At 44.0% G+C, this 23,857-nt stretch overlaps 1 protein-coding gene and 1 pseudogene across 1 annotated transcript; one reads left to right on the plus strand and one right to left on the minus strand.

The window, feature by feature from the left end:
• Positions 1-7,608: 7,608 nt before the first annotated feature.
• Positions 7,609-15,350, plus strand: LOC121566989 (annotated as a pseudogene).
• On the minus strand, positions 12,447-15,056 carry LOC121566850 (signal recognition particle receptor subunit beta). The gene is made up of 7 exons (XM_041876730.2): positions 14,807-15,056; positions 14,329-14,423; positions 14,146-14,223; positions 13,915-13,997; positions 13,648-13,784; positions 13,471-13,525; positions 12,447-13,371 (listed from the first exon to the last, which is right to left on the minus strand). The coding sequence occupies exons 1-7, from the start codon at positions 14,982-14,984 to the stop codon at positions 13,161-13,163; spliced, it is 837 nt and encodes a 278-aa protein (XP_041732664.1). The 5' UTR covers positions 14,985-15,056; the 3' UTR covers positions 12,447-13,160.
• Positions 15,351-23,857: the final 8,507 nt, after the last annotated feature.

The raw sequence follows: 23,857 nt of genomic DNA on the forward strand, positions 1-23,857 counted from the left end.
TGATGTCATCAATATGCAACTTTGCAAGTAGTTTTTCGAACAAGGGAAACTAACGTGCGTGTGAAAGGTAAAGTGAAAGATGTGTATAACTAAGATAGACAACAGCCTGTCGTTTCCAATGGGAACAAATGAGTCATAGTGGGTAGAACAAGCAAGGAGGTGAGCAAAGCCAAGCACGAGCTAGCGAGTCACTACTGGTCAAAAGTTTTAGAACACCTACTCATTCAAGAGAATTTCTTAATTTTTACTATTTTCTACATTGTTGAATAATAGTGAAGACATCAAAACTATGAAATAGCACATATGGAATCATGTAGTAACCAGAAAAGTGTTAAACAAATCAAAATATATTTTATATTTGAGATTCTTCAAATAGCCACCCTTTGCCTTGATGACAGCTTGCACACTCTTGGCATTCTCTCAACCAGCTTCATGAGGTAGTCACCTGGAATGCATTTCAATTAACAGGTGTGCCTTCTTAAAAGTTAATTTGTGGAATTTCTTTCCATCTTAATGTGTTTGAGCCAATCAGTTGTGTTGTGACAAGGTATACAGAAGATAGCCCTATTTGGTAAAATACCAAGTCCATATTATGGCAAGAACAGCTCAAATAAGCAAAGAGAAACGACAGACCATCATTACTTTAAGACATGAAGGTCAGTCAATACGGAAAATATCAAGAACTTTGAACTTTTCTTCAAGCGCAGTCGCAAAAACCATCAAGCGCTATGATGAAACTGGCTCTCATGAGGACCACCACAGGAACGGAAGACCCAGAGTTACCTCTGCTGCTGAGGATAAGTTCATTAGAGTTACCAGCCTCAGAAATTGCAGCCCAAATACAGTGGGGAAAAAAAGTATTTAGTCAGCCACCAATTGTGCAAGTTCTCCCACTTAAAAAGATGAGAGAGGCCTGTAATTTTCATCATAGGTACACGTCAACTATGACAGACAAAATGAGAAAAAAATCCAGAAAAATCACATTGTAGGATTTTTAATGAATTTATTTGCAATTTATGGTGGAAAATAAGTATTTGGTCAATAACAAAAGTTTCTCAATACTTTGTTATATACCCTTTGTTGGCAATGACACAGGTCAAACGTTTTCTGTAAGTCTTCACAAGGTTTTCACACACTGTTGCTGGTATTTTGGCCCATTCCTCCATGCAGATCTCCTCTAGAGCAGTGATGTTTTGGGGCTGTCGCTGGCAACACAGACTTTCAACTCCCCTCCAAAGATTTTCTATGGGGTTGAGATCTGGAGACTGGCTAGGCCACTCCAGGACCTTGAAATGCTTCTTACGAAGCCACTCCTTCATTGCCCGGGCGGTGTGTTTGGGATCATTGTCATGCTGAAAGACCCAGCCACGTTTCATCTTTAATGCCCTTGCTGATGGAAGGAGGTTTTCACTCAAAATCTCACGATACATGGCCCCATTCATTCTTTCCTTTACACGGATCAGTCATCCTGGTCCCTTTGCAGAAAAACAGCTCCAAAGCATGATGTTTCCACCCCCATGCTTCACAGTAGGTATGGTGTTCTTTGGATGCAACTCAGCATTCTTTGTCCTCCAAACACGACGAGTTGAGTTTTTACCAAAAAAGTTATATTTTGGTTTCATCTGACATTCTCCCAATCCTCTTCTGGATCATCCAAATGCATTTTAGCAAACTTCAGATGGGCCTGGACATGTACTAGCTTAAGCAGGGGGACACGTCTGTCACTGCAGGATTTGAGTCCCTGGTGGCGTAGTGTGTTACTGATGGTAGGCTTTGTTACTTTGGTCCCAGCTCTCTGCAGGTCATTCACTAGGTCCCCCCGTGTGGTTCTGGGATTTTTGCTCACCATTCTTGTGATCATTTTGACTCCCACGGGGGTGAGATCTTGCGTGGAGCCCCAGATCGAGGGAGATTATCAGTGGTCTTGTATGTCTTCCATTTCCTAATAATTGCTCCCACAGTTGATTTCTTCAAACCAAGCTGCTTACCTATTGCAGATTCAGTCTTCCCAGCCTGGTGCAGGTCTACAATTTTGTTTCTGGTGTCCTTTGACAGCTCTTTGGTCTTGGCCATAGTGGAGTTTGGAGTGTGACTGTTTGAGGTTGTGGACAGGTGTCTTTTATACTGATAACAAGTTCAAACAGGTGCCATTAATACAGGTAACGAGTGGAGGACAGAGGAGCCGCTTAAATAAAAAGTTACAGGTCTGTGAGAGCCAGAAATCTTGCTTGTTTGTAGGTGACCAAATACTTATTTTCCACCATAATTTGCAAATAAATTCATAAAAAATCCTACAATGTGATTTTCTGGATTTTTTTTTCTCAATTTGTCTGTCATAGTTGACGTGTACCTATGATGAAAATTACAGGCCTCTCTCATCTTTTTAAGTGGGAGAACTTGCACAATTGGTGGCTGACTAAATACTTTTTTTCCCCACTGTAAATGCTTCACAGAGTTCAAGTAACAGACCCATCTCAACATCAACTGTTCAGAGGAGACCGTGCGAATCAGGCCTTCATGGTTGAATTGCTGCAAAGAAACCACTACTAAAGGACACCAATAAGAAGAAGAGACTTGCTTGTGCCAAAAAACACGAGCAATGGACAATAGACCGGTGGAAATGTGTCCTTTGGTCTGGAGTCCAAATTGGAGATTTTTGGTTCCAACCGCTGTGTCTTTGTGAGACACGGTGTGGGTGAACAGATGATCTCCGCATGTGTATTTCCCACCGTAAAGCACAGAGGAGGAGGTGTTATGGTGTGGGGGTGCTTTGCTGGTGACACTGTCTGTGAGTTATTTATACACTTAACCAGCATGGCTACCACAGCATTCTGCAGCGATACGCCATCCCATCTGGTTTGGGCTTAGTGGGACTATCATTTGTTTATCAACAGGACAATGACCAAACACACCTCCAGGCTGTGTAAGGGCTATTTGACCAAGAAGGAGAGTGATGGAGTGCTGCATCAGATGACCTGGCCTCCACAATCCCCCGACCTCAACCCAATTGAGATGGTTTGGGATGAGTTGGACGGCAGAGTGAAGGAAAACAGCCAACAAGTGCTCAGCATACAGTGGGGAAAAAAGTATTTAGTCAGCCACCAATTGTGCAAGTTCTCCCACTTAAAAAGATGAGAGAGGCCTGTAATTTTCATCATAGGTACACGTCAACTATGACAGACAAATTGAGATTTTTTTTCTCCAGAAAATCACATTGTAGGATTTTTTATGAATTTATTTGCAAATTATGGTGGAAAATAAGTATTTGGTCACCTACAAACAAGCAAGATTTCTGGCTCTCACAGACCTGTAACTTCTTCTTTAAGAGGCTCCTCTGTCCTCCACTCGTTACCTGTATTAATGGCACCTGTTTGAACTTGTTATCAGTATAAAAGACACCTGTCCACAACCTCAAACAGTCACACTCCAAACTCCACTATGGCCAAGACCAAAGAGCTGTCAAAGGACACCAGAAACAAAATTGTAGACCTGCACCAGGCTGGGAAGACTGAATCTGCAATAGGTAAGCAGCTTGGTTTGAAGAAATCAACTGTGGGAGCAATTATTAGGAAATGGAAGACATACAAGACCACTGATAATCTCCCTCGATCTGGGGCTCCACGCAAGATCTCACAATGTGGGGTCAAAATGATCACAAGAACGGTGAGCAAAAATCCCAGAACCACACCTAGTGAATGACCTGCAGAGAGCTGGGACCAAAGTAACAAAGCCTACCATCAGAAACACACTACACCGCCAGGGACTCAAATCCTGCAGTGCAGATGTATCCCCCTGCTTAAGCCAGTACATGTCCAGGCCCGTCTGAAGTTTGCTAGAGTGCATTTGGATGATCCAGAAGAGGATTGGGAGAATGTCATATGGTCAGATGAAACCAAAATAGAACTTTTTGGTAAAAACTCAACTTGTCGTGTTTGGAGGACAAAGAATGCTGAGTTGCATCCAAAGAACACCATACCTACTGTGAAGCATGGGGGTGGAAACATCATACTTTGGGGCTGTTTTTCTGCAAAGGGACCAGGACGACTGATCCGTAAAGGAAAGAATGAATGGGGCCATGTATTGTGAGATTTTTTGAGTGAAAACCTCCTTCCATCAGCAAGGGTATTGAAGATGAAACGTGGCTGGGTCTTTCAGCATGACAATGATCCCAAACACACCGCCCGGGCAACGAAGGAGTGGCTTCGTAAGAAGCATTTCAAGGTCCTGGAGTGGCCTAGCCAGTCTCAGATCTCAACCCCATAGAAAATCTTTGGAGGGGAGTTGAAAGTCCGTGTTGCCCAGCGACAGCCCCAAAACATCACTGCTCTAGAGGAGATCTGCATGGAGGAATGGGCCAAAATAGCAGCAACAGTGTGTGAAAACCCTTGTGAAGACTTACAGAAAACGTTTGACCTGTGTCATTGCCAACAAAGGGTATATAACAAAGTATTGAGAAACTTTTGTTATTGACCAAATACTTATTTTCCACCATCATTTGCAAATAAATTCATTAAAAATCCTACAATGTGATTTTCTGGATTATTTTTTCTCATTTTGTCTGTCATAGTTGACGTGTACCTATGATGAACATTACAGGCCTCTCTCATCTTTTTAAGTGGGAGAACTTGCACAATTGGTGGCTGACTAAATACTTTTTTTCCCCACTGTATGTGGGAACTCCTTCAAGACTGTTGGAAAAGCATTCCAGGTGAAGCTGGTTGCGAAGATGCCAAGAGTGTGCAAAGCTGTCATCAAGGCAAAGGGTGGCTATTTGAAGAATCTCAAATATAAAATATATTTTGATTTGTTGAACACTTCTTTGGTTAGTACATGATTCCATATGTGTTATTTCATAGTTTTGATGTCTTCACTATTATTCTACAATGTATAAAATAGTAAAATAAAGAAAAACCCTTGAATGAGTAGGTGTTCTAAAACTTTTGACCGGTAGTGTATATCCGCTAGGGAACACCTACTATGTGAGGTGCGCATGTGCAATAACTCAATTCGCCTTTGCACTCCTTCTATACAACGCCATTTTTTTTAAACATTAGCAAAGGGTAAAGTGTTTCATTAATGAGAAAATGTTCAGAATGTCGGCCAAAATCCATCTCGTTCCATCTTCTCCCACTGCCGGCCACTGGGCTTCCTCTCACTACCATATTTGGTAGTGAGTGGAAATGCCAAGCAGATGCTTCACATTTACACGTCCAGTGAAATATCTTTATCAAATCAAATCAAATCAAATCAAATCAAATTTTATTGGTCACATGCGCCGAATACAACAGGTGCAGACATTGCAGTGAAATGCTTACTTACAGCCCTTAACCAACAGTGCATTTATTTTAAACAAAAAAAGTAAGAATAAAACAACAACAACAAAAAAGTGTTGAGAAAAAAAGAGCAGAAGTAAAATAAAGTGACAGTAGGGAGGCTATATATACAGTAAAATAAAGTGACAGTAGGGAGGCTTATATACAGGGGGGTACCGTTGCAGAGAGTCAATGTGCGGGGCACCGGCTAGTTGAGGTAGTTGAGGTAATATGTACATGTGGGTAGAGTTAAAGTGACTATGCATAAATACTTAACAGAGTAGCAGCAGCGTAAAAAGGATGGGGTGGGGGGCAGTGCAAATAGTCCGGTAGCCATGATTAGCTGTTCAGGAGTCTTATGGCTTGGGGGTAGAAGCTGTTGAGAAGTCTTTTGGACCTAGACTTGGCACTCCGGTACCGCTTGCCGTGCGGTAGCAGAGAGAACAGTCTATGACTAGGGTGGCTGGAGTCTTTGACAATTTTGAGGGCCTTCCTCTGACACCGCCTGGTATAGAGGTCCTGGATGGCAGGGAGCTTTGCCCCAGTGATGTACTGGGCCGTACGCACTACCCTCTGTAGTGCCTTGCGGTCAGAGGCCAAGCAGTTGCCATACCAGGCGGTGATGCAACCAGTCAGGATGCTCTCGATGGTGCAGCTGTAGAATTTTTTTGAGGATCTGAGGACCCATGCCAAATCTTTTAGTCTCCTGAGGGGGAATAGGCTTTGTCGTGCCCTCTTCACGACTGTCTTGGTGTGTTTGGACCATGATAGTTCGTTGGTGATGTGGACACCAAGGAACTTGAAGCTCTCAACCTGTTCCACTACAGCCCCGTCGATGAGAATGGGGGCGTGCTCAGTCCTCTTTTTTTTCCTGTAGTCCACAATCATCTCCTTTGTCTTGGTCACGTTGAGGGAGAGGTTGTTGTCCTGGCACCACACGGCCAGATCTCTGACCTCCTCCCTATAGGCTGTCTCATCGTTGTCGGTGATCAGGCCTACCACTGTTGTGTCGTCGGCAAACTTAATGATGGTGTTGGAGTCGTGCCTGGCCATGCAGTCATGGGTGAACAGAGAGTACAGGAGGGGGACTGAGCACGCACCCCTGAGGGGCCCCCGTGTTGAGGATCAGTGTGGCAGATGTGTTGTTACCTACCCTTACCACCTGGGGGCGGCCCGTCAGGAAGTCCAGGATCCAGTTGCAGAGGGAGGTGTTTAGTCCCAGGATCCTTAGCTTAGTGATGAGCTTAGAGGGCACTATGGTGTTGAATGCTGAGCTGTAGTCAATGAATAGCATTCTCACGTAGGTGTTCCTCTTGTCCAGGTGGGAAAGGGCAGTGTGGAGTGCGATAGAGATTGCATCATCTGTGGTAAAGTGGAAACATCCCATATAAACTGAAAGTTTATTTCATTTAGTGGGGATGTGTTAAACTATGTTATATCCTGACAGCTTTGATTTCATATGCGTTATTAGCAAAGATTTCGCCATTGACTTCAAGCTAAAGTGTTTCGATAGTTGAGTTGACATGCTAACTTAGCTAGCATAGTGTTGCTTCAGTGTTCTATGGCAAACATACATGGTTAGTGCTTTGCTAGACTTCTGTCCCATTAAAATAAAAGACACTATATAAAAAAGAAAGTAATATAAACGTTTCTTATTAATATCATGACTTTAGCGTATGTTATAGGGCTACCAGTTACTGTAGCTACAGATTGTTACACCAGATAATGTTATTTAACCAATATTTTTTGGTATCCATTATACTGGGAGTTAGGTAAGATGGGTTAGGATGCCTGGAAACCCAACGTTGTATTGCATTGAATTATACGTCGGGCAGAAATTAGCGTTTGAATCAGGAAAGTTTCCTCTCACGACCTCTACAAGCCAGAATGTTGAACACAATTATATTTTAAAGCACTTTACCGGTTGTCCGTGCGGTTGGTCCATTTGGAGGTAGGAATGTGAGACAATATATCCACAGGAAACTATAATTACATCAACTTTTCAAAGCGCTGGTAGTGCGTTCAGATTTCGATCACCAGAAGCATGTGAACAAGATAAAAAATAAATGCACGAAACACATGCATACTTGCCGAGCTCGTGCAGGTGTTTACATGGTTCTGAGCTTCAGGTTCTAGAACTCTGGACTCATCTGGTCATTTTTTAAATTTTGGGTATGGTTTCCTAGCAACAAGGGGTGGCTCAACTTACCCCCTCAGCTCAACTTACCCCACTCTCCCCTAACTTCCAGTCATGGATACCGAAAATCTTTGGGTAAATCATATCTGGTGTAATAATATGTCGCTACCAGTTACTTGTACTGTATCAAAACTGTCTGCACTGTTGTAGCTGTATTCCTTTACAGCTAGCTATGTACAGGATCATGTCACTGTCAGCAAAAGATACCAGCTTGACTAAGACTCCCTTATGTAGTATGCATTCTGCTTTACCCCCTGGTGTGCCAATGTGATCATGGCCAGCAGGCAGTGGTGTCCACTCCACCCCTGTGCTGTGTGTGCGTTCCTCTGGGGCTCCAGTGGGTCTCCTAGCCTCTGGCTCCAAGGAGGGTGAGGTAACAGTGTGGAACCAGGAGGGAGCGGTGTTAGCTAGTCTCCGTCTGCCCAGCAGGGATGATGTGACCAGTGCTGTGTTCTCGCCGGCGGCTCCAGGCCTGTTGTATGTGTCCCACGGGGAGATCGTGAGCGTACTGGACCCTCCGAGCCTGAAGGGGGAGGTAGAGGTAGAGGTAGAGCAGGTACACTCTCGGGAGAGGAGGAGATCAACTCTCTGGCTCTGAAATGAGACAGGCTCAGCTCTGGCCGTGGCTGATGACTCGGGGGGTGAAGTTGCTAGAGCTGCCAGGGGGCAAAGTAAACAGGACGCTCCGCAGACACACCAACATTGTCTCATCTGTGGCTTTCCAACCCTCTCAGGCCCAACAGCCTGGTCTCAGCCGGGCTCGACATGCAGACTGGAGATGAAGAAAGAAATGGGAGGCTTGAGAGTACCCTGTTTGACTAAGTAAGCATGCTTTGACCCCTTCTGTCCCCAATCCCTTGCAGGTAAAGTTGTGGAGCCTACAGAAGACCTGCCCGCTCTGGACCCTCAACCTACAGGAAGTGTCTGAGGAAGAGGAGGGGCATCAGCAGAAGGCCGGTCAGCTCTTCAACTCGCCTGGTGGCCCTCTGGGACCTCAGTCAGGACCCTGCAATTACGGTTGAGGATAAGGCCATCCCACCGCAGGAGACCCAACGCCAGGACTAACGCCAAACTCCAGTCCCAGGCCCAGCCTAAGGCCCAGCCTAAAGCCCAGCAGGCAAAGGAGGAGACTAGGAAGGAGAAGGAGGAGGAAGAGGAAAGTATTCAGCTGGGTTATAGATACAGTGCATTCGGAAAGTATTCAGACCCCTTCACTTTTTCCACATTTTGTTACGTTACAGCCTTATTCTAAAATTGATTAAAAAATAAATAATCCTCATTAATCTACACACAATACCCCATAATGACAAAGCAAAAACAGATTTTTTTGGATTTTGGGGGGGAAAACCAGAATTTACATAAGTATTCAGACCCTTTGCTATGAGACTAGAAATTGAGCTCAGGTGCATCCTGTTTCCATTGATCATCCTTAATGTTTCTACAACTTGATTGGAGTCCACCTGTGGTAAATTCAATTGATTGGACATGATTTGGAAAGGCACACACCTGTCTATATAAGGTCCCACAGTTGACAGTGCATGTCAGAGCAAAAACCAAGCCATGAGGTCGAAGGAATTGTCCATAGAGCTCAGAGACAGGATTGTGTCGAGACACAGATCTGGGGAAGGGTACCAAAACATTTCTGCAGCATTGAAGGTCCCGACGAACACAGTGGCCTCCATCATTCTTAAATGGAAGAAGTTTGGAACCACCAAGACTCTTCCTAGAGCTGGACGCCCGACCAAACTGAGCAATCGGGGGAGAAGGGCCTTGGTCAGGGAGGTGACCAAGAACCCAATGGTCACTCTGACAAAGCTCCAGAGTTCCTCTGTGGAGATGGGAGAACCTTCCAGAAGGACAACCATCTCTGCAGCACTCCACCAATCAGGCCTTTATGGTAGAGTGGCCAGATGGAAGCCACTCCTCAGTAAAAGGCACGACAGCCCGCTTGGAGTTTGCCAAAAGGCACCTAAAGGACTCTCAGACCATGAGAAACAAGATTATCTGGTCTGATGAAAACAAGATTGAACTCTTTGGCCTGAATACTGTAATTGTTGCCAAATGTGCTACAACAAAGTACTGAGTCTTATGTAAATGTAATATTTCAGTTTTTAAAATGTGTATACATTTGCACACACATAAAAACAACCTGTTTTTGCTTTGTCATTATGGGGGTATTGTGTGTAGATTGATGAGAAAAAAACAAACAATTTTATCAATTTTAGAATAAGGCTGTAACGTAACAAAATGTGGAAAAAGTGAAGGGGTCTGAATACTTTCCGGATGCACTGTATACCTCCCTAGGTTATAGGACTGGCTGCCTGGTCTGACAAAACCATTTTAAACCAGAGACATCCACCTTAAGGAGGACTGGAACAATGTCTTTATCAGAACAGTTCTCCCCTAAAAGGACTGAAACACTGACCATCTGGGTCCATCTGATAGGACTGCAACATGACCCAAAGTCCCATCTCAGAACTGTACCACGACAAACCAGGGGGGTGTAGTGGAGGAGGACGCGATGGGGTGAGGTTGTGTTTCTCTAAGCGGGAGACCATTTCCGGAGACCTTCTCTCATACCTCACCTCGCTCATCAACTCATCCTTGACCGCTGGCCATGTCCCCTTCCGTCTTCAAGAAAGCAAGAATTGCACCCCTCCTCAGAAAACCTACACTCGATCCTTCCGATGTCAACAACTACAGACCAGTATCCCTTCTTTCTTTTCTCTCCAAAACTCTTCAGCGTACCGTCTCTAGCCAACTCTCCTGCTATCTCTCTCAGAATGACCTTCTTGATCCAAACCAGTCAGGTTTCAAGACTGGTCATTCAACTGAGACTGCTCTTCTCTGTGTCACGGAGGCTCTCCGCACTGCTAAAGCTAACTCTCTCTCCTCTGCTCTCATCCTTCTAGAGCTATCTGCTGCCTTTGATACTATTAACCATCAGATCCTCCTCTCCACCCTCTCCGAGTTGGGCATCTCCGGCGCTGCTCACTCTGGATTGCGTCCTGCCTGACAGGTCGCTCCTACCAGGTGGCGTGGCGAGGATCTGTCTCCGCACCACGTGCTCTCACCACTAGTGTCCCCCAGGGCTCAGTTCTAGGCCTTCTCCTGTTCTCTCTATACACCAAGTCACTTGGCTCTGTCATATCCTCACATGGTCTCTCCTATCATTGCTACGCAGACGACACACAATTAATTTTCTCCTTCTGATAACCAGGTGGCGAATCGCATCTCTGCATGTCTGGCCGACATATCAGTGTGGATGTCGGATCACCACCTCAAGCTGAACCTCGGCAAGACGGAGCTGCTCTTCCTCCCGGGGAAGGACTGCCCGCTCCATGATCTCGCCATCACGGTTGACAACTCCATTGTGTCCTCCTCCCAGAGTGCAAAGAACCTTGGCGTGACCCTGGACAACACCCTGTCGTTCTCCGCAAACATCAAAGCGGTGACCCGATCCTGCAGGTTCATGCTCTACAACATTCGCAGAGTACGACCCTACCTTACACAGAAAGCGGCACAGGTCCTAATCCAGGCACTTGTCATCTCCCGTCTGGATTACTGCAACTCGCTGTTGGCTGGGCTCCCTGCCTGTGCCATTAAACCCCTACAACTTATCCAGAACGCTGCAGCCCGTCTGGTGTTCAACCTTCCCAAGTTCTCTCATGTCACCCCGCTCCTCCGCACACTCCACCGGCTTCCACTTGAGGCTCGCATCTACTACAAGACCATGGTGCTTGCCTACGGAGCTGTGAGGGGAACGCCACCTCCTTACCTTCAGGCTCTGATCAGACCCTACACCCAAACGAGGGCACTACGTTCATCCACCTCCGGCCTGCTAGCCCCCCTACCTCTGCGGAAGCACAGTTCCCGCTCAGCCCAGTCAAAGCTATTCGCTGCTCTGGCACCCCAATGGTGGAACAAGCTCCCTCACGACGCCAGGACAGCGGAGTCACTGACCACCTTCCGGAGACACTTGAAACCCTACCTCTTTATGGAATACCTGGAATAGTATAAAAGTAATCCTTGTCCCACTGGCTATCATAAGTTGAATGCACCAATTTGTAAGTCGCGTCTGCTAAATGATGTAAATGTAAATGTGTAGAAAATTACAGGCCTCTCTCATCTTTTTAAGTGGGAGAACTTGCACAATTGGTGGCTGACTAAATACTTTTTTCCCCCACTGTATAACCGGTGTCGCTAGCTTAGCAGCATCACCTCAACTTGCCTCTGACTGGGCTTGAACCAAGGTCCTCTGCCTCGCTTGACAACGTGCAAACCAGTTGTGCCACTGATTGGTGACATTTCAAGCTGTGCTTGAGTTTATCCGGTACAATCTCACTCCGTTAGACACTAGTATTGTTGCAGGTAAGAGTGTAGGTATGTTGGTGTGATAGGATATTTGTCATCAGTTTACTCAAATGTAGCTAATTACAGATATGCTGGGTGTTTTATCTTCTTCTTCCTGAATGTATATATTGCTATCTATATTTGTGTTATATTGTTGGGTTTTGGCTAGATGGAGTACAGCTATGGACAAAAGTGACTTTACGTAACAGGTTAGGAGAATTAGGTTAAGGTTAGGAAAAGGGTTGAGGTTAACTAAAATGCTACAGTTGTCCCCGATACGACTCGGATGTACTCCATCTAGCCACAACCCCTTGGTTGGAAGTCCTCAACACCAGAGCCATTGCAGTTGACTTAACCGTCATGAGGGACGCTCAAATCTCACTGTATTTTACAGTCGTCAATATCACTCAACATATCAGCAGCTAGGAAAAGATGTATGAGTGAGTTATAACAGGTAAAAACCAAATAACTATTGCTTGATTTTTGCCAATTAAAGTTTTGCCATGTGTATGACTCAAACTTGTCAGTAGGCTATTCTTTCACAGAACGGGCACCATGATGTTGTACTCACCAACGACAACACATTTCCCCAAATCTGTAAACAGATTTTATTTACAAACTGAATAAGAAAACATAAACAGCATTCCTATTTGGCTAACACGGTCGTACAGATTCATGGTCAACTTTCCCTCAAATGTTAGTGCACTGGAGAACTATACAAACTGATGAACATTCAACTAAACTGTTCCAGAAAGGAACAAAGCTGATTTTGGAATATAAACTGTTGTAATGTAATGGAGGTGGGTCAGTAGATATCTCATCACATTAACATTGTTAGTTCTCAAAGATCTTACACAAAAATATATAGCTCCATTATTTTTTCTACACTGAAAATGTTTTACTATCCTGGTTTTTATTTGTATAATTTTTTTTGCTGCAAACTATTTAGGGAAATATAGTGAAAACACTGAAACGTATAGCAACAACAACTGCTGGAGACAAGCAAATACTTTTTTTTTGTATTATCAGATTTTTTTTTGTTACAAATTGGCATTCACTACATCAAGTGCCACTGCTGACCTTGTGACGTCAGCAAAAAAAGCTATTCACTTCCATAGTATAGTGGTGATTTGAGTCTGGAGTCCTGAAGAGAGACTTTAGACTGTTGAGACACACCTGATATCCTTGGGCAAATATCCTAACACAGCCTATTCTCAATAGTGCACCTACGCAAGGGCTCTTGGCCAAAGTAGTGACCTATATGGGAACTAGATGGTCAATAATGAGACCCAGCCATCTCACAGCTTGGCCAGGCTCTTCTCAAGGCTGGCGATGTCTGCCTCCCCGTCCTCCCCCTTGCTGCCGCGGGCGCTGCACTCCAGGAACTCCACCTTCATGGGCAGCTGGCTGAACTCAAAGTCCTTGCCCTTCTTCCCCAGGTGCACGCTGGCCCCCGTAGACCCGTCCTGGGCGCTCAGAGCCGCAGACCGTGTCACTCTCAATGTGTTCCTGAGGGAAACAGGAAAGGTTGGGATCAATTCCATTTCAATTCAGTCCATTCTGTAGAATCATGTTGTTGTCGTCGTTGGTAAAAGGAGGACTACTTACATCTCTTTCTCCAGCTGCTGCTGAATCAGTTTAGCAGATTTTGCCATGGTGATATCTAGAGAGAAAAAAATATATTAAACTGCTTTAAAATCACTAAATAATTAACACGCATAACGTAATGATGGGGGGGGGGTATTTGTGGAGGGAGCGGGAAGGTTAAAAAATGTGTCGTGTCACCTTGCTTGTTGCAGGCCACTATCAGAGAGGGGACATTCCTGGACACTGCACTGTCAGTCAACAGGAAGTACAGGAACTCTGCCACGTCTCTCACTTCTTTTTGGAAGATGGCACTGTCCACCACAAAGACTATGGCCCTGCAGTCAAAGAGAGGAGAGAACAAAAGGAAGTGAAAGGGTGTCTTTCGGAATCTTGTTCTTAGGTCAACCACAGTGCTTTTCATATTATAGACCTTCCCGGAATACAAACTCCCTCATCTTTACTCACCTGGCTGCAGACTTGAACTTCTCCACATACTTCGGACGAAGACTGTCATGTCCAGGGAGGTCGATCAGAGTCCAGCTGCTGCCCTGCACACAGTGAGGAAGGACAGGGGACGGTCAAGCCAGTTGAGTGACACAGTTGACAAATGCATTTGTCATAAAATTGAAAACAATCGCTCCAGATCCTGATCCTTCAACCCACTCCCTCACCACCATACCGTAGTTGCCTCCTTACCTTCTCGTTCTTGGCTTTGTAGGGGGCACTGCTGTATGTGATGGAGGTCTGTGTCTTCTTGAACTTTCCTGACATCAACTGGAAATAAAGAACATCATCAGTTTCGTACAACTTCTGCCATCTGTAAACTTATGCAAATAGTTGGAATGGGCATGCTAGATGTTATACTGATGAAGTACTCACTCGACTAAAGAGAAGGGTCTTTCCAGAATCGCAGAGACCAACCAGCAGAACACCACTTTGGACAGTTTTGCTGCTCAGGAAGTACTTAAACAACACTAAAATGTAAACCAATCATAGATGTTTCGGTTTGATTTTAGCTACCATACAAAGTTGACAACATGTAACAGACGAGCACCTGATAAACAGCATAGTACAGTAAGGTTAGCTAGATAGATGCTAGTGACAGCTGTTGGTAACTAGTAAGCTAACTAACTTCCCCAGCTAGCTAACCTTAGATTGTTAGTTAGCAGGCTTCTTTTGTCTTGATAAAATAAAATCTCACAGCACAGAAAGATAGCAGGCTGAAGCCTGCCTAGCGACAACTTAAATACGGATTTACATTCACTCTGTTCCCGAGGATGTGAGGCTAGCTAGAGAGCTAGTTAACGTGAACTGGAAGTAGTTTAGGGTAGCTAGCTAGGTTAGCTAGCTAACTTACCAAAACTGATGACAACAACAGCCAAAGAAACAATAATCCCGATAATAAATATGGGGTCTTGGTGTTCTAACTCCTTCCGTAAAGCGTATAAATAACGTTCAAATTGATTTTCTCCAGCTTCCACTTCTATTTTGTCCTCCATACTAACGCCGGGCTCTGTAACAATATCTTCCTCCATATCTGAGCTTTCGCTTAACTTCACCGGACGCCGAGCACAGACAGAACAATGAGGCAGAAATTTCACCGGATGTATTAATGTGAAGAATCCGGTTAGCGAGGAAGCCCATTGGTCGGCAGTGGGAGAAGATAGAACGAGGTGGATTTTGGCCGACACTGTTCATTTTACTAATCGATTAAACATTTGATCTCAATACAGTTTTCTTTTCCCGAAACTACAATATGTTTCGAACAGCTTTGTAGACTTTACCAAAGTTTGCCAAAAGAAAAAAAGAAAATGCTTTGTTTAGAAGGAGTGCAAAGGCGAATTGAGCTATTGCACACGCTCATTTCACAGACTAGGCGTTCCCCAACGGAAATATGCTAATATATGGTAGAACGCGCTTGGCTCTGCCCACTATGTCTCCTTTGTTCGCGTTTGAAACGAAAGGCTGTGGTCTATCTTGGTTTAGTTATAAGCATCTTTGCACGTACTTTCTTAAAACAGACATGCGCAGTAACTGATTTTGGATTTTCTTCTTCTTCTTCGTGTCTTTCCGGCAGACTAGACGCTATGTTGGGTGGGGGGATGGTAAGGGAAATTGTACCGCCATCTGACTCAAGTGCCTTCAGAAAGTATTCACACACCCCTTGACTTTTTCCACATTTTGTTGTGTTACAGCCTGAATGTAAAATGGATGACATTTAGATTTTGTTGTCACTGGCCTAAACACAATACCCTATAATGTCAAAGTGGAATTATGTTTATTGAAATTTTTACAAATAAATAAAAAATGAAAAGCTGAAAGGTCTTGAGTCAATAAGTATTCAACCCCTAAATAAGTTGAGGAATAACAAGTCACATTACACGTTGCATGGAGTCACTCTGTGCAATAATAGTGTTTAACATGATTGTTTAATGACTACTCCTGAGTGGCGCAGTGGTCTAAGGCACTGCATCGCAGTGCTAACTGTGCCACTAGAGATCCTGGTACGAATCCAGGCTCTGTCGCAGCCGGCCGCGACCGGGAGACTCATGGGCGGCGCACAATTGGCCCAGCGTCGTCCAGGGTAGGGGAGGGAATGGCCGGCAGGGATGTAGCTCAGTTGATAGAGCATGACAACGCCAGGGTTGTGGGTTCATTTCCCACGGGGGGCCAGTATAAAAAAAAAATGTATTCACTAACTGTAAGTCGCTCTGGATAAGAGCGTCTGCTAAATGACGTAAATGTACCTCATCTCTGTACCCAATACAATTATCTGTAAGGTCCCTCAGTCAAACAGATTCAACCACAAAGACCAGGGAGGTTTTCCAATGCCTCACAAAGAAGGGCACGTATTGGTAGTTAGGTAAACTTTTTTTTGTATCAATACATCCAGTCATTACAAATATACAGGCATCCTTCCTAATTTACATTTACGAGACGCTCTTATCCAGAGCGACTTACAGTTAGTGCATACATTATTTTATATTTATCATACTGGCCCCCCGTGGGAATCAAACCCACAACCCTGGCGTTGCAAACACCATGCTCTACCAACTGAGCTACATCCCTGCCGGCCATTCCCTCCCCTACCCTAGACCAATTGTGCGCCGCCCCATGGGTCTCCCGGTCGCGGCCGGATACGACAGAGCCTGGATTTGAACCAGGATCTCTAGTGGCACAGCTAGCACTGCGATGCAGTGCCTTAGATCACTGCACCACTCGGGAGACCTATTTAGTTGCTGGAGAGGAAGGAAACTGCTCAGGGATTTCACCATGAGGCCAATGGTGACTTTAAAACAGTTAGAGAGTTAAATGGCTGTAATAAGAGAAAACTGAGGATGGATCAACAACATTGTAGTTCCTCCACAATACTAACCTAATTGGTAGAGTGAAAAGAAGGAAGCCTGTACATATAACTAACAAAACATACATCCTGTTTGCAAAAATTGGCAAAGAAAGGAACTTGATGTCCTGAATGCAAAGCATTATGTTTGGGTCAAATTCAACACCACACATCACTGAGTACAACTCTTCATATTTTCAAGCATGGTGGTGACTGCATCATGTTATGGGTATGCTTGTCATCAGCAAAGACTAGTGAGATTTTGATGATAAAAAGAAACGGAATAGAGCTAAACACAGGCAAAATCCTAGAGGAAAACCTGGTTCAGTCTGCTTTCCAACAGACACTAGGAGACAAATTCACCTTTCAGAAGCACAATAAACTAAAACAAAAGGCCAAATATACACTGGAGTTGCTTACTAAGACAACATTGAATGTTCCTGAGTGGCCTAGTTACAGTTTTAACTTAAATTGAAAATGGCTGTCTATCAATGACCAACAACCAACTTGACAGAGCTTGAAGAATTCTAAAAATAATAATGTGCAAATATTGCACAATCCAGGTGTGCAACGCGCTTAGAGACATACCCAGAAAGACTCACAGCTGTAATCGCTGCCAAACGTGATTCTAACATGTATTGACTCAGGGGGTTGAATACTTATCTAAAAAAATATATATTAGAGTTTTATTTTTCATAATTATAAATAAGGTTAGAATTTCTCTTCCACTTTGACATTTTGTGTAGATCGTTGACCAAATTACAATTAAATCAATTTTAATACCACTTATATACACCCTAGCAATACTTTATCCGTCAAACACTCTGCATCAAAACTCAGAAGGATAGACAGGGTCTCCTCAATCTCGCACTCGCCACCAAACGGCATGCATCACAGATGCCAGGGATCCCCAACTTCAGTTGATCCACCTTAACACTCACCCCACCCCAGTTACCACTCCTTTCAGCTGCGCTCTGCTTCTGAGAGCAAAGCAGGACGATTTTAGATTTTGTGAGTAGGGTGCAATCTTGGGGGCAATCTATCCAGATCAATAATCATACAATGTATCCAGATACCATCAATATATTTGCTAGCAAAGATAAGTCCAAAATGCTTATAGTAATTTCAAAAGAAAACAGATTTTATTTTGTACTGGTAGGCATGTGTTTACATTAAGCTAGATAGGCCTAACAATTTGTAAGGGTTGGTGTGAGGTGTGACCCAGGTGACCCAGGATATACAGTAGGCAGTAGGCAGAGATGGTGAAACAAGGATCTTTACTTGTGGTCCCGAAGCCAAAATACAAAATAACGGACTCCAAAGACCGTCTGACAGCCAAAATATGAAATACTACCTACGACTGAAACAATTAACGAAACAGGGAGAACACTTCTCAAGTACCTGCACATAGGTCTCCGATCAGACACTGAGTAGTACTGCTGGACATAGACAAACTAACAGAGAAAACTGAGCAAGGGAACACAGGGAAGTGATGGCATAAATGCACAGGTAAAAAGGTAGACACAGGCGACACCAATAGGATACTGATTAGTCTAGACTGTGAGTGAGAAGGTGCCTAAGGTTGTCGGAGGATGACACCTGGTGGGTCGCTCCGGAACTGCGACCCCCCTCCTGTAACAACAATTGTCCTTTATTTTCTGTTTAAACAGAATGTAAGAGTTTTCACTAAACAAATATGATGAAAATGTTTAGGCAATTTAGGCAACAAAAAAAAATAGCACATAGACTTATTAAAAAATTGCTAATGTAAGTGAAAGATTAAAATGTACACAATGGTTACCCAGAGGAAAATGGGGGAGGGTCATGCTTTTTCAAGTTCAGTCAGGGGGAGGGTTTAGTGTTTTTATTTATTTAATCCAGGGTCATGTAATTTGTAATCGATTTAAATGTCATATTGCTCAGGGTTTGGAAATTAGTTGCTTATTATAGGACAGTATCTCATGTGTGCCTGATCTATGGCCTATGGGCCTGGGCTATACTAATAGCATGCTTGGAGAAGCACAGGGCAAAGTTATATTCCAAGAAAATGTACTTCTTTCCCGAGTTTTTTTGCGCTGCTGGGCCCACTGATGTCCTGATCAGTTTGAGAGGGAGAGCGTGAAGATGAGGTGGACCGAAGGTATTTAAAAAAATATGTATATTATTCCGGATCCCCATTAGCTGTTGCCAAGGCAGCTAATGGGGGTCCAAATCTTGCTACTGATATAATTGATTTCAATATAAATGAAACAGACCTGATTATATAAAACAATCTGACTGGAGCATGGAGCGAGATCCCCAAAGGCTGGAGCATCGGCCAAGGCCGCTCCAATTTCGCTCCAGTAGTGCTCCAGTGGCTCTCACTTCACTAGCTCAGGGCATGCCTGGCTGGCCCAGCATGCATTTGTAGTCTACTTGTGTGCTGCTATAGCCCCTTGCTTGAGCTACTGTCATGGAGTTCCCAAAATATTTTCATAAAGAAACTGATAAAACACACAGGTCCAAAATCCAGGTGACTTACAAAGATGAGGACCAAGAGCAAGAGAGAGAGTGTGGTGATGTAGTGTCCACAACTAAAGAATCATTGTTGAATCTGAAAAGACACATGTCCCCGAAAGCATGATGGTGTACTTATTACCTGCACATGCTAAAAGAAAGGGCGGCAGGTAGCTTAGTTGGTAAGAGCGTTGTGCCAGTAACCGAAAGGTCGCTGGTTCTAATCCCTGAGCCGACTAGGTGAAAAATCTGTCAATGTGCCCTTAAGCAAGGCACTTAACCCTAATTGCTCATCTAAGTCGCTCTGGATAAGAGTGTCTGCTAAATGACAAAAAAGGAACGAGGTGGGTAGATAACTAAGTGTGTCATTATAGCAAAGTATTTATAAACAAAAAATCAGATCTCTTAAAAGTTTCATTCATTTTTGTTCTGTTATCTATACAATAGGCCATAATTGATTTTGGCCCAAGATGGCTGGCATATTCCCACTTTCAAGGAGCTTTCCATTTTGATTGTGTTATTTTGCCTAAAATCCTTTAGGCCTACCTATAATAATAATATTTTTTTTTTGTATCTGCATCTCTGCCCAGCCTGGCAAGAGTGGCCAGAATGGTGTTTAACATCCCCAGTGGCTCAGCAAGGTCAGAGAGGATATTCTCCGCTGCTCGTCTGCTCTCCAGGCACCATCGCATGAACCTGAAGCCACAGACTCTGGCCAAACTGGTGTTTCTAAAAATGAATTCAAAGGCACTGTAGACGGAGCCTAATAAGGCATTTTTCATTTTAATTTGTATTTAATTATAAGTCACAGCCTATATGCGCAATTTATAGACTATAATGATTTAATACAACTAAATGTTGTTTAAATGCTGAGTGCTTTATGTTCCTACCAGCCTATTGTGTTGCACTCACAAATGCTTCACAATTTATTTCTTTGTAGGCTATAGCCTTGAAATAATTGAAATAATAGGCTAATAATATAGCCTAAATAAATAATTTTCTTCCTTCTTAGGCTTCCTGTCTGGCTCCTATTTAGAGTGTTTATATGCTGTTTAATACCACATGTAGCCTATTTGAAATGATGAGCGCTTCTTACAGTCACCTTTTCATGTTTATTAAAATACCTTTCATTCAAATCATATGGTTTGGTTTCAATACTTCCAGGTAGTCACAAAAAATAGATGGGTGTTGATTAAAATGTGATTTTAATGAATGGAGCGAATTCGGAGCGGCAGTTTGTTTTCCTGTGTGTGCAGAGTGGTTTTTAGCAGAGCAGTTGGAAAGGATGTGGAGCACTGGAGGGGTGCGCAAGCACCGCTCCGTGAGCGATGAGCGGGATTTCTGACCGCTCAACTCGCTCACATTCTCTGACTCCCGCTCAACTCGCTCACATTCTCTGACTCCGATGCATACGGGATATCTTTGGTTTGTCTCTATGACGTTCAGTGGCTGTGCTACAACCTTCTATGGCTGAGCAGCAGTGGTGTAGTGCTATATTGTTTTAGGTGAGGGGAGACCCCCAAAAAATATTAAATGACATCAGCGTTTCTCAATCAAAGTTTGTGCAGACAGATTGAAAATCAGTATAGAATAGGTGCATAAAATGCATCCTCCAATTGCAACGTCTGCCTATATGCCCACAAATCCTGTCTCAATAAAATGTTCTATTTTGAATACCCTCAAACACCAAGTTAGCAGAACCTAATTTCAAAGTAGGCCATCATCACTGTCAATCACGAATGATATAATTCTTCACGTTTTACCGGTGAAATGTCCAAACTGCATGCCAATCATTTGATCTCAATCAATTTCATGGGAAGGAATATGCATTTAAGATCTTCTTTAATAACTGTTTTGCTAGTGAATTAAAGCAGATGGTGTTAACAAACTTTTAGCATTTCTTTCAGGCCTAAAAATCACTGGGGAAGCCATATTACAACCTACACTGTATGTGTAGTGATAATTGCGTTGTTTGCTGTTAGTTCATATGCCTTGACACCGTGATATACAGGCCTAAAGGCCCGAGACAATAAGAAGACACAGTGGCAGAATAAATTCAACCACACCTTCGTTTTATCACAAAATCAGAGAGCAACCTCTGTCCAGTGAAGTCCACAAAGCATATTGCATGTACAGTAACAGTATGGTCAAGCAAGTTCATGTTTCAGACATTTTCGGACCAATAAACAACTATTGATTTAGAACCACAGAGAGTTACCCGCAAATCGCAAAGAACACAGGAGCTGCCTCCACTATTCCAGCACCATTTCAACTTCAACATTTCAACATCATCAAATCACTTCTGCTTAGTCTAATACAGCGACAACTAAAAGATACCAAAAACAATTAAGTCCAATCAACATAAGCTAAATATGATGTGGCTGTCCATGGTTCTCATTTCTGTTTGCATGCGTGTGTGTGTGCACGCGTGTGTGTGTGCATGCGCGTTCGTGCAAGTTGAGAAACATGTTGACTCATCCTACTTGTAGAGAAACGCCAATGCCATCCTCCTCTCTTTCATGTTGACGAAACGGTCTATCACTCTGTCATATAGTACACGCTTTTAGTTTTTGTTGTCCTAGGCTACCTGGCTAAAATGCTTGCTCACTAGCCTAACTTCCATTCATGGGCAACGTTAGCTAGTTAACATTAGCCTTCTATATCTAGCTACTGTACATATTGAACTTTCATCCTCTCAGTCCAGGGGCACAACAATGTAGGACTTAATGGTTGGATCAGAATCACCGTTGAAATCATTGGCCAGTACGGAGAATTAAGTAAAACCACAAATCCAAATCCCTATCTCCATCCATGGCTAATTTTGGAAAGGGACAATTCTAGCCACCGGAGGACAACAACACAACGAGATGCAACAATTCAAATTGTGTCTGTTAATGACATATGCTCTCAATGGGATTTGATAGAAGAGATGCCAAATCCAAGCTGGCATCCCTTGACACTTTTATTTCCCGGCAGGACCATTCACAGTTTAGCTCGCTCAGTTTAGATCAACGCTGATTGGCAAATGTTTTATACTTTTTTTTGTCAAGGGAGGCCAAATGAATGATGGCTTCCCTTGCATTCAATGCTACGGACCGCAACAATGCCATACTCGTTTGGACCAGACAGTATCAGATAAACTAAGCAAAAACAGTCTTTCAAAGATAATTCGCTGTAAAGGGTTGAAACACTGTTTCCCATGCTTTTCAATGAACCATAAACAATTAATGAACATGCACCTGTGGAACGGTCGTTAAGACACTAACAGCTTACAGACGGTAGGCAATTAAGGTCACAGTTATGAAAACATAGGACACTAAAGAGGCCTTTCTACTGACTCTGAAAAACACCAAAACAAAGATGCCCAGGGTCCCTGCTCATCTGCGTGAACGTGCCTTAGGCATGCTGCAAGGAGGCATGAGGACTGCAGATGTGGCCAGGGATATAAATTGCAATGTCCGTACTGTGAGATGCCTAATACAGCACTACAGTGAGACAGGACGGACAGATAATCGTCCTCGCAGTGGCAGACCACGTGTAACAACACCTGCACAGGATCGGTACATCCGAACATCACACCTGCGGGACAATTACAGGATGGCAACAACAACTGCCCGAGTTACACCAGGAATGCACAATCAGTGCTCAGACTGTCCGCAATAGGCTGAGAGAGGCTGGACTGAGGGCTTGTAGGCCTGTTGTAAGGCAGGTCCTCACCAGACATCACCGGCAACAACGTCGCCTATGGGCACAAACCCACCGTCGCTGGACCAGACAGGACTGGCAAAAAGTGCTCTTCAATGACGAGTCGCGGTTTTGTCTCACCAGGGGTGATGGTCGGATTCGCGTTTATCGTCGAAGGAATGAGCGTTACACCGAGGCCTGTACTCTGGAGCGGGATCGATTTGGAGGTGGAGGGTCCATCATGGTCTGGGGCGGTGTGTTACAGCATCATCGGACTGAGCTTGTTGTCATTTCAGGCAATCTCAACGCTGTGCGTTACAGGGAAGACATCCTCCTCCCTCATGTGGTACCCTTCCTGCAGGCTCATCCTGACATGACCCCCCAGCATGACAATGCCACCAGCCATACTGCTCGTTCTGTGCGTGATTTCCTGCAGGACAGGAATGTCAGTGTTCTGCCATGGCCAGCGAAGAGCCCGGATCTCAATCCCATTGAGCACGTCTGGGACCTGTTGGATCGGAGGGTGAGGGCTAGGGCCATTCCCCCCAGAAATGTCTGGGAACTTGTAGGTGCCTTGGTGGAAGAGTGGGGTAACATCTCACAGCAAGAACTGGCAAATCTGGTGCAGTCCATGAGGAGGAGATGCACTGCAGTACTTAATGCAGCTGGTGGCCACACCAGATACTGACTGTCACTTTTGATTTTGACCCCCCCCCTTTGTTCAGGGACACATTATTCCATTTCTGTTAGTCACATGTCTGAGGAACTTGTTCAGTTTATGTTTCAGTTGTTGAATCTTGTTACGTTCATACAAATATTTACACATGTTAATTTTGCTGAAAATAAACGCAGTTGACAGTGAGAGGAAGTTTCTTTTTTTTGCTG

The sequence above is a fragment of the Coregonus clupeaformis genome, unplaced genomic scaffold (assembly GCF_020615455.1).
Source record: "Coregonus clupeaformis isolate EN_2021a unplaced genomic scaffold, ASM2061545v1 scaf0131, whole genome shotgun sequence".
NCBI lineage: Eukaryota > Metazoa > Chordata > Actinopteri > Salmoniformes > Salmonidae > Coregonus > Coregonus clupeaformis.